Source organism: Ictidomys tridecemlineatus, chromosome 6 (genome assembly GCF_052094955.1).
Source record: "Ictidomys tridecemlineatus isolate mIctTri1 chromosome 6, mIctTri1.hap1, whole genome shotgun sequence".
Lineage (NCBI taxonomy): Eukaryota > Metazoa > Chordata > Mammalia > Rodentia > Sciuridae > Ictidomys > Ictidomys tridecemlineatus.
The window spans coordinates 18,802,288-18,818,782 of NC_135482.1; the positions used below are offsets into that span (position 1 = coordinate 18,802,288).

At 39.2% G+C, this 16,495-nt stretch overlaps 1 protein-coding gene across 5 annotated transcripts in view; it reads right to left on the bottom strand.

Annotated features, from left to right (window-relative positions):
- Positions 1 to 16,495, bottom strand: part of Ano4 (anoctamin 4) — a 384,018-nt gene that overhangs the window by 127,866 nt on the left and 239,657 nt on the right. For all 5 annotated transcript variants that reach the window (XM_078052935.1, XM_021724481.3, XM_040279417.2 and 2 more), the window contains one exon: positions 1,791 to 1,891. In XM_078052935.1, the coding sequence (XP_077909061.1) occupies positions 1,791 to 1,891 (101 nt within the window). The remainder of the gene's footprint in view (positions 1 to 1,790; positions 1,892 to 16,495) is intronic.

Sequence of the window (16,495 nt, forward strand, 5' to 3'; positions counted from 1 at the left end):
CAATTATCTCCTTAGGCTAGAGTTACATATTTGAAACCATGGACAAGATAATAGCAGAAATTTTAAATGCATCAGATTGTAACAAATGAAGCTTTGCTTAAGTAAAATCACATCAGTGTTAATGAGGCCAATTAGTGCCACACACATTAACAATATTTTTTTCTAACATTGTTTTTCTTCAGGAATCCTGACATCTACAAGAAAATTATTATTTGCATTCATTTTCAGTTTGTTTGCTTGGATAATATTCTCTTAATGCTGTTTCAGAAAGGTATTCATGCTGCTTAGAGGTGGCACTTTTCTGCTACCTAATGGGCATGCAGAAATTGTTCCTATGATGAGCCAGTCCTTTCAGATGTGAATCCTTGTGGTACTAAGGGTTGCTTTGCACAAACATTGCTCAAGTTTTCATTTTTTTTACATTCTTCATTACAGGAGTGTTTGGCAGAAGGTCTTGTGAAATTTAGACTGAGGAAGGCGTTTCAATTTCTGTAAGCTTATTTTGTTGCAGTTTTTTCCCCTTTTGGCTCTTCAGCTAATATGGTATTAATCCATATTAGATAGTTATGATACCATTGATAAATAACTGTATTTAACTATTTTAGTATAGAAGTTTTAAATTTTTTTTCTCAGTGCATGTATGATTTTTAAAAAACTTTTTTGAGTGTAAAGATTTCCTTTTTAACACTTTAAATAGAAAAATAAATCATAAGATCAAAACTATGTCTATCTATTTTGAAAATTTTGCCTCCAGGAAAACAGATGCTAGTCCCAGTCTTTATTCTTACTTGATATTAGGACATAAAGACTAATAAACAATGAGAATAAGATGCATCTGGGAGATGCATTACAGGCCTATAAATGGAAATTGTTCTTCTCTCAACATTTCTTTAGTTTCTCTCTGTCTCTGTGAATATAACTGATTCTTTGTCTCCATAACTTTCCATGATCCATTAAGAGCTATTTGTAAAACTTGTACCAGTTTGCCTAATTCCTGTACATGACTTGGATTTATTGACAAAACGCAACCCAAAGTACTTAACGCAATGCTGGAACTGTCCTTGGTACTGAATTGCTCTTCCTCGTTTAGCAGATTCCATTCTGAATCCCCTCACTGGTACACACATATCTTGGCTTTTAAAATTTCAGGTTTAATATCTTATTTTATTTCCATCTATCAAATGAAAATCAATTTTTTCTTAATCCATAGGGAAAGTAATGATATTCACTGTGAGATGAAGGTAAATAATCCTCTCAAATACCTCTGCAATCCACATAAAGTATATTCTATTTCCCTTGGAACAAATATCCACACTTGTGTTTGCACAGTATTTATGATGTCTTAAATTTAAAAGTAGGTTATTTTTAAAAAATAGATCACATTTTCATGAAATTCCTTGACCTTGTTTATCTGGAAGCAGATTTTAATGTTTTTCTGGAAGGGACTAGTCAGTAAGGAGCATTGCCTAAGTCTGGCTGTTTAAAGCAGCAATTCATAGGAATCCCAGAAGTAGCACTTTTAAAATGAAAATTTCTCTTGGAAAATATTTTTTTTAATCACAGGCACTTGAAATATCCACCTGCCAGGGACTGAATTATCCAGAAATTGCCACCAAAAGCCATGAAATCATTACTGGCCATGAAAACTTATTTGTATTTCCTAAACATTTGAAGGATTTTCTCCTTGAATAACTTTCTAGTCTGCACTTCAGTTTTATTTGTTCTGAGAGAAGAGAATATTAGGTGTACAGTGCAGCAGCAGGAATGGGGGGAAATACATTTACACCTACCTGAAAGGCATCCTTACATTCATTTGTTCTGCATATCTTCCAAGAACTTCCCATGGGGCATGCAACTTCACAAAGATAATGTCACTATTTATTAGAGAGGACTGAAATAGAAAAAAGAATCTAAATTGAAACGCATATCCAAATCTCCCACAGTTTAAATTGAGTCAGAACTCAGAACACATGAACTTGAATGGAGTTTATGATTTGGGGCATTCTTCAGCTTTGAGTCAGCCCCTTAAATGAGCATATATTCATTCAACAAATATCCCACTGTGTCAGGTACTGGAGGCCCAGCTGTGAACAAGAGAGACAGACAGAAGGCATTTATATTCTACAAAAAGTATTAGAAAAGACGATGGGAAAAGTCAAGTTTAAAAGAAAAATTCAGATAAAGATGGGGGTTCTGAAGATAAAGGACTGAGAGGAAGAGTTATTGGGAGGAGAGCACTTTGGACAAGGAGTCAAGGAAAGGCCTCTCTGTGGAGGTGACCTGTGAGCTGAGACCTAAAGGAATATGAGACACATGTTCTGGGTGCTGAGAGAGTGAGCCAGGGAATTGCTCAGAGTGTCCAAGGGGCAGAAAAGAAAGAAGCATGGCGGCGGTGCACGAGGTAGGGAGAGAAGGGGATGGAAGAGTGAGAAGAAACAGAGCAGGCAGAACTTCTTAGGCCACTGGGCTATATTTTCAGAACTCAGGGAGTTTCTAAAGTGTTCAAAGATCACTGGAGCTTCTTTATGGAGAATAACTTATAAGGGAGAGTTGTACAGAAAACAAGAGGAGAAAAACTCTCAATCATCCAAGTGAAAGTCAAGTTAGTGGAGGTGGAGATGGAGGGACCAGTGAGACGTGTGATTTGAATCTGGGCTGGAGTCGGATTAGGCAAAGCTTTTGCAAGAGGCTTTTGCTCTTTGGCCCAAAGCGTTTGCCTCCTTTGGGGCTTTTTATCAACACACAATTTGGAAAAGGGAAGTAAACTAGGACTTTATACCCTGATAACCATCCAAGAGGTTTTGGTCTCTGCCCCTGGCAGGAGGGACATGAAGAAACAATTAGGAAATTTCTTTTTTGGTGCCACCAACCAGGGGAAGAGGTGGATTGTGGAAGGAGAAGGAGGCAACAGTGAGCCAAACCAGTTTAGATTACTAAAGTGGCTGCATATTTCTCCATATCTTTCCCATATAGACCATGAGGCCTATTGGAATAAAGGTCACTTAAATTTTTATAATTTAGGACTGTCATTTTTTTTTTGTTTTTTGAATAGTTGACAAAAATAGGTGTTCAACTTTGTGGTCTCACTGGCGCAAATCTGCACTCCAAGGATTTTTTTTTTAAACTGCAGATGATATGCAATTGTAATTCATGTCTAATATTTTAATTCATATTCTTCTTTCTGGGTTTATAAATGTAGTACTTAATTTATACAAGCTAATCAAGATATTATGCAAATCAAACTGGTATCAACTACAGTGTTAGAGACTAGTGTGATGCTGAAATTCCGACGGGTAGAAAAGCCACTGCCCATCTCCATAGTAGTAGTGGGCACCCTCTGATATTGGTCTAAAATCTTTCTGGCTTCAAGCTGAAATGAGGTTTTTACTTTTCAGCTTGGGACAAGTAGTGTACGAATACATCCCTTTTGAGGACAAGAAATGGTCTGTAATTCCAATCCTAGCGCAGTGCCTAATACAGAAGAAACATATACCAATATTTGTATGTAATCCATGAATGTGGTTAGCAAGATGTGAACAATCAGACCAGGCCCAGGTGAATGCTGTTGAGTCCTGTGAAACAGAAGTGACTGTCACTGAAGCCAACATAACAGGTTATGATGAATGAGGCATCTGCTCAAAAATGGACAAGCCAGCAACAACTGAACCAAGTACTTTGTCTCTGTAAAACTGGTTTTTTGTTCAGTAAATTACTACATTCAATTCTCCTTACACAGGTGCTTCAAGTTAAGTGGTCAAGGGGGCACAAATGAGCTCATGGGCTTCAGCGCCCATAAAGAACATATAAATACACACACACACACACACACACACACACACATGCATGCGCACACACCACCACTGATGCCTTGGTGATCTCCAATGATCCCCTAGCTTAAAAGAAGCATTTGGCTTTGGAAAATACCTAATACACAATTTTCAAAGTTATAAGGCAAAAGGAAGAATAAACAGAAATATATTTCCCCAAAATTGTTTACATTAAATAACAAACAAAAAAGAGTTGTTTTTGTGGCTTCTTCAATTGGAAATTTTAATCAAGGTGGTAGAATTCTTTAAATTCACCTAGGTCTAGAATTTGGATCTGGAATATTCCTTAGAAGCTCCTGTGTTGAAGTTTTTGTCTCTAACATTTGACAAAGTTGGGAGGTAATGGAACCCTTAGGGCATGGGGCCTATTGGAATAAAGTTAGGTCATTGTGTTCTTGAAGGGATCTCTGAGATGCTGGCCCTTCCTGTCTCTCTTTTGCTTTCTGGCTGACATGGAGCAGCTTTGCCCTCCCACTTGCTCCCCCTCATGATGTGCTGCCTCATCATAAGCTCAAAAGCAATAGAATCAACTTTCCATGGGCTGAAACCATGCACCAAAATAAACCCTTCCTTCTTTAAAGCTGATTATCTTAGATATTTTGTCATAGCCACACAAAGCTGACTAACCCACTAGATTTCCTTTAAGTTTTTTTTTCATCTTGCTTTGAAAGAATAAAATTGTGTAACAAAAGAAGACAAAACATAGGAATGTGATTGACTGAAAATCTGACTGATTGAAAAGAAAGCAAACAAACCTGGATATACAGCAGAATAGACTTCTTAGAGTATAATCTCTCCATGGATTTACTGTGACTGCTAGTTCTACAGAAAATAAACATTCTAGTGGAAAAAAATTATCATTTTGGACATTCTCCAAGAATGTATGAAAACATTAAAGAAAATACATTAAAATATTCCACTTAAGGGACATTTTAAATGTCACATTTCCATGTGTGGAAAAGCCAAGTTCATTATCTTGAACACATACTGTATCAACTAAAATTCTAACGTGGGATCTCCTATTTTCTGCATAAAAGCACACTTTATTTTTATTTATTCAGCCTCACATAAAGAACTTCATTTGCCTTATTCAATAATATTGACAAAAATTATGCCATCATTTTACTTATTTATAGTGCTTTGTAATTGTCAAAGCACTTTCACATGTTGCCTTGCTTTATTCCCAAAGTTGTGAGGAAGGCTTTCCTTCAATGTCTTAGAGGAGGAGAGAGAGACAGGATAAATGACTTGCTTGTGGCCACTCTGAATGTTTGTCCCAGACAGAGATGATTCCACACCCACATGCATTAGTCAGCTTTTTGTAACAGTGACAAATACCTGAGAAAAGCAATTCAGAGGGGGAAGAGAGATTTTTTTTGGCTCACAAGTTTCAGTGCATGGTCATCTGGCTCCACAGAAGAAACACCATGGCAGAAGGGTTTGGTGGAGCAAAACTTCTCACCTCATGACAGCTGGGATGCAGAGGGAGAAGAGGCTGCAGACAAGATCTTTCCTTCCAGAGCACACCCCTAGTGACCTCCTTCCTCCAAGGAGGTCCCACCTACTGGGAAGTTTCACTACCTCCCAATAATGTCATCAATCTATTAATCCACCAATGGATGAGTTCATTGTGAGGTCAGAGCCCAATCACTTCCAATCACTTCCCAAAAGGCCCACCTCTGAACACTGCTGCATTGGGGACCAAGCTTTCAAAACACATGACTTTGAGGGTCATTATATCCAAACCGTAACATCACGTCTTTTGATGGATTTGTGAGTTTTATCTAATAACTTCTGAGATAAGTCTATAAACATGCATTTTAAATGCTTAAATTCTCTGAATTGTTCCATTACCAGATTATATAAACTAATCTTAAGAGAATTTCATATTTTAGAAAACAAATCAACAAAAACAGGGCACTCTTGTAGTACAAAGCAAATTTAAGCTACTCACAAACTGGGATTAGATTGGGGGCTAGTAATTTATTTTTATAATCTTGAGAAAAAAAAAGTTAAATGAATTCCCTTGAATGATATGATTCATTATGGGTGTGTATGTGTGTGTGTGTGTGTGTGTGTGTGTGTGTGTGCAGGTGCATACGTAGGCATGTGCACATGGATGCATGCACATACATGTATGGGTGTCCTTTTTACATGTGTGTGGGAAAAATTTAAGGTGTGGAGCTTATTATTCATACTAAAAATTTCAAGGAGGAACTGAGAAGGTATGGTCTATTGCTTGTTACTGCACACTGTCTGAACTTCAGCCCTGAAAAATAAATGTAAAACAGATGATTACTAATTACATGGCCCATGTATCATTTTTTTCTTTACTGCTAAATGATTACACTGCTGTTTCTAAATAGGTCTTTTCTTGCTGTTAAGAATCCCTTTCCACATAAATCCAAGTGTGCAAGTGCCAAAGTGAAGAGAAATAAAAATCACTTTTATGAAACACAAAGCTATTTCATTAACATACTGCAATAAAAGTCCTTTAGGTTAGAACACTGGGAAAAGAAAAATGACAATTTAGTGAAGTTTGGAAAAAATATGCAAAGACTAATGGGTAGAGAAATTTACAAATAGCTTGGAAACTATCTGAAACAAAATATTTCCTCTTTCTTTAATTCAACAAGAATATATTGACACCTTCTATGTGCTACATGCTAGAAATACAAAGTTATATAAATCACAGTCCTCACCTTGATATGTAACAATTTCATAAAGAAAGGTTAGATAAGACAATAATTTGAAAAGAGAAAAAATGGCACACCATAAGCAAATCAAACCAATTAAAAGATTATATATATATATATATAGTGTGTGTGTGTGTGTGTGTGTGTGTGTGTGTGTATGAATCATGAAATCACATTTTACACTCGTGGTTTCCTGATTTTTGGAACCATACATTGAGAACAGGAAATTGAGGGAGACTGAGTTTGGGAACGGAGGTAAGGAGGCCGATCATGAACCCAAGTTTGAAAATGTTAAAAATTTCAATGAGAAGATATCATGCAGTAGTTTAATAAATGAGTCTGCAGCAGTCTGGGACAGAGATACAAAGTAAGTATGGCTGGGATACAAGTGGTATTTAAAGGGCTCGTTGGGATTATGTGGAAGAAAGTATTGGTACAGAGCCAGGCTGTAGTACGGGCACCATTTAAGATGCCAATTCTGAGGTTGGAAAGCACATATACAAGTTCATATTCTTGTTAACCCCTGTGATCTTCATAAGCCATTTGACCCCTCTATGCCTCAGTGTATTCAATTGTAAAATGAGAAATGATAGCAACACCTATTTGGCTGAATGGTATTAAATGGCACAACATAGGTAAGGTTCTTGTAGAACACCTAAAAATATGTTCGTTCTCATTATGTCCAGGTGAGACCACACCATGTTTATGTGATGGGAAGAGCACAACATTCTTACTCATCCAACTTACAACCTGGGAAGGTGAAAAATAGGGGACCAATATCTGGGAATGGTTTACTAATCTTTAGCTACAAGCCTCAACCAGAAGAAACCCTGAGAATAAATCCCCAATTCCTTACACTAGACCCTTCAGGATTCTCAGGGCTTCCTAACAGATTCTTTATGACAGTTTCCTATATCCATTCAATAGCACTCAAAACATTCATTAGCTCACTACAGTGCATCGGGGATTCTGTTAGGTACTGAATATACCACGGTAAACAGAATTTACAATCTAGAGAGCAAGAGAGAAACATTAAGCAACACATGAATGTATGGCTTAAAATTACATTTGAGAGCCCTTGCTTCAGACTGGCTGGTTGCTCTCTAAAGACAAAGATTCAAGATGGTATTAGCCATGGGAGGAGCCGAGTGAAAAGCATTCCAAACAGAAGGGACAGCAAAGACAAAGGCTCAGAGACTGTACCAGGACCTAAAAGGCCAAGGAGTCAGGACATTGTATAGTGAGAGCTACCTGAGAGATGGCTAGAGAGGAGAATTGGGAACAGATCTTGCCAGTCAAGGAATCATGAGGCAGAGAATATTTTATTTTCTAAGTCTCACAGAAAATCATGAATGGGAGGGATCACTTACTTTTGAAGTGTGTGCTGACTATTTTGTGGAGAGTGATTCAGAGGGAGTACAGGAGTGAAAATATGAACAAGAAAGTTGTCTCAGTAGGTCAGGTGAGACAAGATGGTGACAGGAAACAGTGGATGCAGAAAGAAGAGGAGAAATGAATAAATTTGAGGTTTATTGGAGGTAGATTTTGAAGAAACATGGGATTGACCAAGTGAGAAAGATGAGAAAAAAAAATCCAGTGTTTAGAATGATGTACAGGTGGTTTTCCCTGGAAACTGGATGGTTTCTTTGGAAATGAGGTGGCAGGTGGAGGGGCTGAAACCATTCAGCCTGTACCAAGCTTATGTAGGTGGCAAAACAACTGGAAATCACAGTGGTCTTTGCAGATGACCATGTGTCTTGTCATACAAGTTGTAAGGTAGCATTACCTCACTTGCCCATTCATCAATCCCGCAAACCTTACTGAGAGCCTACAATGTGCCAGGGGCTGTTCTGGGTGCTGGGAATCCAGCTTTGAACAAAGCAGACCAAACCCCTGCTGTCCCAGAACTCAAGCTCTGTTGGGGTGACAGGCTGTCAACAGACATAAAATATTCCTGATGGTGTGCTTTGAAGAACAGAGAGGGTAAGGAAATAGTACTAGTGGGGAGGAGATGGCACTGCAGATAGAGTGGTGTGGATAGGCCTTTTGATAAGGTGGTATTTGAACAGAAATTAGAAGAAGGCTGTCTCATCACACAGGGAGAGAACATTCCAGGATAAGAGAAAAGTAAAAGGCAAAGGCCCCGAGGCATAAATATGCTTGGTGTTTTAATTCACTGAGCATAAAGGGAAAAATACAGGTAGGCACTTGCATCTCTGGTCTGTATTCCCTAAGGTAACCACCTGGATATCACTTTCTCACAACTCTGCTATTATAAGAACACAGCAAAACCTTCAAAATCTGGGGTGAAAAGGAGATATTAACTTCCAACTGGGAACTCAGACAAACCTCTTGGATGACAAAAATCACAGTGAAATGAGCAAAGAGAAGTGGTAAAGGCAGGAGAAGCCACGCGGTGCTACTGTGCATTAGTGTTTTAGAGCTTTTACATATATTAAATCATTTCATCTTCACACTACCTATGAGGTAGGCACTATTCTTATCCTAAGCTATCACAGATGAGGAACTAATGCACACAGAAGTGTGGTGCTTTGGCTGAGGTCACAAAGTGAATAAGGAATGGAGTCTAGATTCTTATCAATGCACTTGGCTTCAAAGTTGGTCCTCCACAAGAAGAAAGCTGAGGCTCACCTGAATTTTGCATTTTCACATTTTGCTCATCTACTTGATTCCATTGGCATTTTATCCTTTGGAGAAATGATTGGTGACATATTGAAATTCAAAGCAGAGCATATACAGTCCCCTCTAAACATCCTATAAGGAATTTAAGGCCAGTGGTAAAATGCAATCTTCAAGTCTGGTCCTGCCACTCACTAACAGGTATTTCTGGGTACACTGCAATTCCTGAGGCTCAGTTTCTACATTTGTTAAGTGGGGGGAAATACCTACCTTGCCAGGTTGTTCTGAAGCTGGTACAGTAGTATGGTAATAAGTCTAAGAAGTGAGACTGTGTCCTTCTTCCCCCAGTTACAGAATGCTTGCTGGACACTCTGGTAACCACAGGTGATGCTGTGATTTACTGATGTGTATGGAATCTAGTCTATAAAACTTGGAGAAATGTACTTTCCTGGAGGATTGAAGATCTGGAAGAAATCACTAAGCAATTTCCACTCCTCTCAGGGTGCTACTATCTTACCAGCTGTGTGTCACTGGGCAAATGACTTGCACTTTTCTGAGCTTCAGTTTTCTTTGAAAAATGAAGACATATGTTTCCCAAAAGGCTTTATTTTCCCTTTCCTTTTCTTTTCTGTTATTCTTGATTCTCTTAGAGATACATCAGAGTTTGTTATAAAAAAAAAAAAAAACCTCTGTAGCTGATTCCAAGCAATCTTCCAATTTTCTCTCTGTAGCACTCTCTCCCCCCTTCTCCCCCCTCTGTGTCACACACACACACACACACACACACACCTACATACACACACACACACACACACACACACACACACACACACACACACCCCTAATGTGTTGTGGTGGTGAGAAGCCTCTGAAGTATTGTACTGTCCTAAGTGGTCATAATATTTATACCTTTAAGATGATATTAGCATCAGTCACTAGAAATAGATCTATGAAATGGCCTCCCCAAGGACCAGGCTCTAATATCATTTTACTTGTTCTCCCTGGACGATCTCATCCCTTCCCAAAGATTTGAGACGTCACCTATAATAATCCGATGTTTCCCAAAATTCTTATCTTTGTCCTTGACTGCTCTTCCAAGTTCCAGGTTGTCATAGCCTAAGTCCTTGGTTGTTTCACTGGTACAGACTGAATATGTCCCCAATGGATCCACTTCTTGGCAAAGCTGCTCCTTCCAATGGCTCCTCTCAAAGGCTCCTCTCAAATTCAGGAAATGGTAGAATCTTCCACCCAAAGGCTCAGGTGCCAAAGTCCTACTTGACTTGTTTTTTCCTTACGTTACATCAAATTAATCTCCAAGCCTTATTTATCCTACTTTTTACATTTATTTTGACTCCGCCTACTTCTCTATCTGCTGCCACCAAACTCCAAGTCCCCATCAGCTGTCTCCTGGAATATTGTAACACAATCATAGCTGGGCTCTCTCATTGCATCCTTGCCTGTGTATTCTCATTGATGTCAGAGATATCTTTAAAAATGCATTGTGAGCTGGTTCCCAGTGGCTCTCTGGAAAACTAGTAACACAGCCAATGCATTCTCTGGAGACTCCTTATCTCAGGCCATTTTCCCTATCTCTCTGGGCCCCAGACACACTGGTTTCTTTCTTCTTCTTTCCAAATTTCCAAGCCCCGAATTGTCTCAGAGTCTTCTTACATGCTGGTTCTCTTCCAGATAAATTCACACTCCTTTAAGTCTCAGGTTGTGAGGCATGGGCTTCTAAGAGAACCCTCCCCACACAGAAATACTGAATAAGCCCCGTGTGCTGGGGTGTGGGTGGAATCTATGAATATGAAGGTTATCACTACTGTCATTAGGATACTACTCAGTTGACTGAATTCATCAAAACTGATTATCCTGGATTGCCTTGAACTGATCAGATGAGTCCTTAAAAGAGAGCCCAGAGATCAGAGGGATTCTCCGACTGGTCTGAAAGCAAGAAGCTGTCATATTATAAGAGGCCCTGTGAGGACAGGGAGTTTTGAGCAGCAGCTAGAAGACAAGAAGAATCTCCAGCTGAGAGCCAAGAAAACGGGGCCTCCACTCCTACAACCACAGGAACTACGTAACTGTGGGAGAGGACCTTAAGCTCTGGAAAGGAGAACAAACTGGCTGACACCTTGAGGGTAGCCTCAGAAGAACCTAGCTGAGCTGAACCCAGATTTCTGACCCCAAGAAACTAGGGGAGCACAAATATGTTGATGATTCTAAGTTTGAGGTGATCTCTTCTGCAGTGACATAAAACTAATGCATGTCACGTATTAATTATTTAATGCCGTAATTATATATCCACTGTTATCTGTGAGACATTACAACTTCCCCCACAGCTCTGCCCAACACCCTGGATGTTACTATGCATACGTGTATCGAGATTGACTGTTTTCCAAATTAGCCATCTTGGGATCTAGGCTTTGTGTAGCCTTCTCACATTACTGACTACCTTGCTAAAACGGAAAGATGTTCACCTTCTTGACACTGCAGAGGTCAACGTGGTTAAATTTATGAGAAACTCAAGTGAACTGTCCCCTAAGCTTCAATCAGGAGATGTCCAGTGCTGAGGAACTAAGCACCATCTTCACTTTCAACACAGGTTCTCTGTATTGCCATTAAGTGAATACAATGTAGCACACTCTTGGTTACACTTCATCACCCCTAGTGATCCCCACATCAAGCCTAAGGTTACATTTCATCACTCCAAGTGACCCCCACATCAAGCCTAAAGAACCCTGAATCCTAGGTATCTGAGGAAAATCAATTTTTAGTGTAATAGTTAGGTTGGATTTTGTTATGCTGCAGGAATAAATAATCACCAAACATCAGTGACTTAAAATGATATCTTAACTCTCTATAAGATAGCCACTAGCCCCATATGGCTATTGAGCACTTGAAATACAGCTAATTCACACTGAAATGTGTTCTCTGTGTAAAATATAGCCAGATTTTAAAATTTAGTACACACACATACTCAAAGAATATAAAATATCTCAATCATTTCTATATTGATTGCATGTTTAAATAATAGTATTTTAGATCTTTTGGATTAAACATTAATTTTATCTGTTTCTTTTTAATTTTTATATGTGACTACTAGAAAAATTTAATTACATTATTTCTATTGATTGGTGTTATGAAAAAGGTTTATTTCTTGATTTCCTATTCATGCTACTTATCCATTACAGGTCAGCTCATTTTAGTGACTCAGTGGTTCATTCTTATAGGGCACTCTGCCAGAGGGAAGGCAGAGCTCAGAGGTCTTTATAAGAATACATACAACTTCTGTGTCTAGTTAACCAGATAGAAGTAGTCAAATGGTCACATCTGTCCTCAAGGTCACCAGAGGAGGAATTCTATCTGATGCACAGTACGCTGACATAGAATAGCCTCTACGTCATAGATCACTTGCTTAGGAAAATAGAAGACTGATCTATTATACAAAGCAAATATTTTCTCTATCTCACATCATAGCCATTCATAAAGTCACTCAACAAAAATGTAAAGATAATCTTAACTTCTATGGACTACATTGCCTAGTCTATAGGTACTATTTTGGAGCCTAGAGATATAAAGAAGGCAAAGATCCAGAGATCTCAGAGAACTCTCAATTCATCAGAGCAACTATCACATTAGTAATAATGGGAAGAATATGAACAGAAGTTGGTCCAATATCCACTGGGAGAGAAAAGTCTGCCTTTGTGGATACTCCTACCAGGCAGCTCCAAATGTCCTCTCACAAGCAAGCAATTTCAGTTCTGACCCATTAATCTCCCCAAATCCTTTCAGTTGTTACAGACTATCACAACGTTTTCCCTATTTCATCAAGATGGTGTATGAGATTAATTTGAACTCGGGGACAACTCGATCATCATAGCTATGCTTTTCATTATCACACAGGATCAACCTGCTGATGGCTATTCACAGCTATGATCCATTCAATAACCCGTGTGTCTTTATGCCCTTAGAAAGCTGCTGCAATTAACAGCCATGAAATAAGCATGACCCAGAAAGGACAGAAACTTTGGTGTCTGCTGCTAGTGAAGAAGCAATTTAACTTTGGAAACACTTTCTAATGCACTTGGAAAATGCTCCAAAATCTCTCCTAGGCTTTTTATATTGATCTCTTGGTAGAATACTGACCAATATTAGAAGATGCTACAGTGCACATAGTGGTATAGTTTACCTAGTGTTTTAAATGAAAAGTTATGAAAAAAACTGTTGAGAAATATGGCTCATAATGATTTTTATAACAGAGAAATCTTTTATAGATTATATCACAAGTCACATCAGTTCCTCATTGGCATAATGTGTGTGTGTATGTATAAATAATTTAAAACGTATTGTGGTGATGTATGTGTGTGTGTGTGTGTGTGTGTGTGTGTGTGTGTGTGTGTGTGTATGGTAATGCACACACACATATTCATCATGCATTCAGTTCATCCCATTCGACATATTTAAACCATGCTGTGGTGACCACTGGTATGCTCCTGGCACCTGGTATTCCCCGCTGGGGTACATGGAAGTCTAAGCTTCCTGGCCCACAACAGAGACTGGAGCCATATGATAAGCTCCAAGCCCTGAGATGTGAGCACACCTGTGAAGACTGGTATGTAATTCATGTTTCCTGGCCACAAAGGCAGGTTTCTGTCCTGCCACCCTGAGATCAAGTAAATCCTGCTGCCTGAAGCCTCTGAAAATGACAAAACCTTGAGTCACGTGAAGAAGTTTTACATGTCACTGGAAGAATAAGGTCACAGGGAGTTAGAGTTGGGGACCCAAGATTAAGACTCCCTAAAATTTAGAGGTTAAACAGAAGAGAAAGGGGCCTAGAAGGGAGACATCTAGGAAAGCACAAGATGTCTCCAAAGCCAAGAAGAGAAGGCTTTTCCACGGAGGATACAATCTACTATGTGAAGGAAAGCTGCTGGTAAGGCCAGTGAGATAACAGGATGGAGGAACACTGAAGTTGTCCCTAGGTGATATATATGAAAGTGATTTCTGTGGAATGGTGAGGGAGAAAGGAATTGGAGATAGAACACTAGGCAAATCTTCAAGAATTTCTTTCTTCCTTTTTTTTTTTTTTGTTTGTGTGTGTGGTGGAGAAGAGAAAAGGGGTCATCGTTATAGGAGAACATGGGGATGCAGGAGTTTTCTTCTTAAGATTCAAGCTTCAGGGGCAAGTGTGTAATGACTAAGAGGCCAAAGTGATGATGCAGGGGAGAAGGGACAATGGCAGCATCAGAGTCCTTGAGAAGGTGAGCCAGAAAGGGATTCAGTGGATATTAGGAGAGCTCCTGGGATGATGGCAGACCCTCCACACATAGTAAGGACAGGAGAGGTGGGGAATGTGGAGAGCCATGGAAGATCTTGTCTTAGTGCTTCTATTTCCTATCATAATATAGGGGGTATGCCGTGGAGGGGGGTCACAGAAGGAAAGGTGAGAGGGTTGAGAGGCAAGAGGATAATGTAGACCAACTCCCTCAGGTCCTCCTGGCTGCTGTCACATGTCATCTTCAGTGAGCCCCCACCCAACACTCTATTTAAAATCTCCATGCCATACACCCCTGCCCGTTCTCTGTTGACTTCTTTGGCATCCATTTACCACCTTCTACAACACCACGTTGCTTACTTACTCATTATCTATATTGTCCTCCTCACTAGAAGTTGAGCTCCATAAGGTCAGAGCTCATGGTTTGTTCACTGATGGATTCCAAGTACCTAGCACCATGCCAGGCACTGTATGTTTACGGAATGACTGGCATTAAAAAATAAATAAATAAAAGAAAGAAGCTAGGAAAGAAAGAAAGTGATGGAGGGAGACATAGAAGGAGGAAAGCCAGGATCAATGAAGTTACTTAACAGGTATACAGGATGGAGGCAAAACTCTGAGGCTGCCTGGCCATTCTTTGGTACCATCTGAGACTATAGTCATGATTTAAAATAAACCAAATGGTCTGTTTTCTTCAGCAACATTCATCCACTCAGACGCAGGCAAAGAAGGTGGGGCTTAACCAAAGTCAAGTCTTTGCCAGGCAAATAAGTCTAAGGAATTAAGGAATGAAAGAATTCAGGGGCTTGCGAGTGAGTGGTCATGATGATGGACAATGGAATCAGAGAAATAATGAAGAAAATGACATGATGGCTAAAAAAAATGAGTGGTATAATTAATCAGGGGCTTATTGTCGCTGTTAGTGTGTCTTTTAATGACGTTTAGTACAATATTTCAGCCCATTCCAATCAACTTTCATTCCCATCTTAGATCAAAGTATTTAGGAGTTATAACTCTTTCCCTTAAGAAACTTTATTTCACAGGAAGATTAAGATATACTCTTACTACATATACATGAAAAAAGGGAAAAAAGGAAAATCACAAACTAAGATTAGAAATTACTTGCTGATTGCTTATCTTTGTTTTGCTAACCAAATACAGACCAAATACAACCAAATACAGACCAAATTCTTTATGTCACCTAGTGAGGCACTAGGTGACATAAAGAATCATGACTAACAGTTTTTCATCCAGTTGGAGTTTGTACAGAGAACTGTGGGGTGGGAGATCCCTTCTGGCAATCAGAAGCAACAGAGGCCACCTTAAACAGGTTATCCTGTTATAACTGTTCCGAACTCTGCATAAGTCACTGAATGAAGAACTGGTTTTCAGAAGACCCAAAGGCACTTATTAGGGTCTGCGAGAAACTGAATAAAGACAGCCTCAAATGAATGTCAAAGTGATTTACTGCTATACAATCCAAAATAATATCCTAGCTGAGCTAAGAAAACTTTAGAGGAGGAGGAGGAGGAGGAGGAGGAGGAGGAGGAGGAGGAGGAGGAGGAGGAGCCCCAGGGGCAACATAATGCATTTCTGAAACACTAATGGACACAAGGTCTCCCCATGTGTAATTTTCTTTCCTTCCTGCTGGCCTGCTAAGGTCAAGGAAATCATAGTTTAGTATAGTTTCATTCTTCAGCCTGCTCTACTCCTGGTCTTTTATAAAGCTTTATAAGCTGTTTATGATTTCAACATGTATAGAAAGAGTAAGAGTGGAAGGTGGAACTGAAAAGCAAAGGATTCTAGACAGCAATAACTGTCATCTTCCTGCAAGACCACCAAGATTGTGATAGCAGGTGCAGGTGGTTTAGTTGAACCCTGGTCCAAAAGAAATCTACCAATGATATGACTCTTTATTTAAATAGAAGTATATGGATTTTGGTTGTAAAGAAACTAAATTATATTAAGCTAGAGCATTTGGGGGGAAATTAACTAAAATATACATATCAGGCTAGGCTTGTCACTAAGGGTTAGAGGAACAATTTCATCTGTCA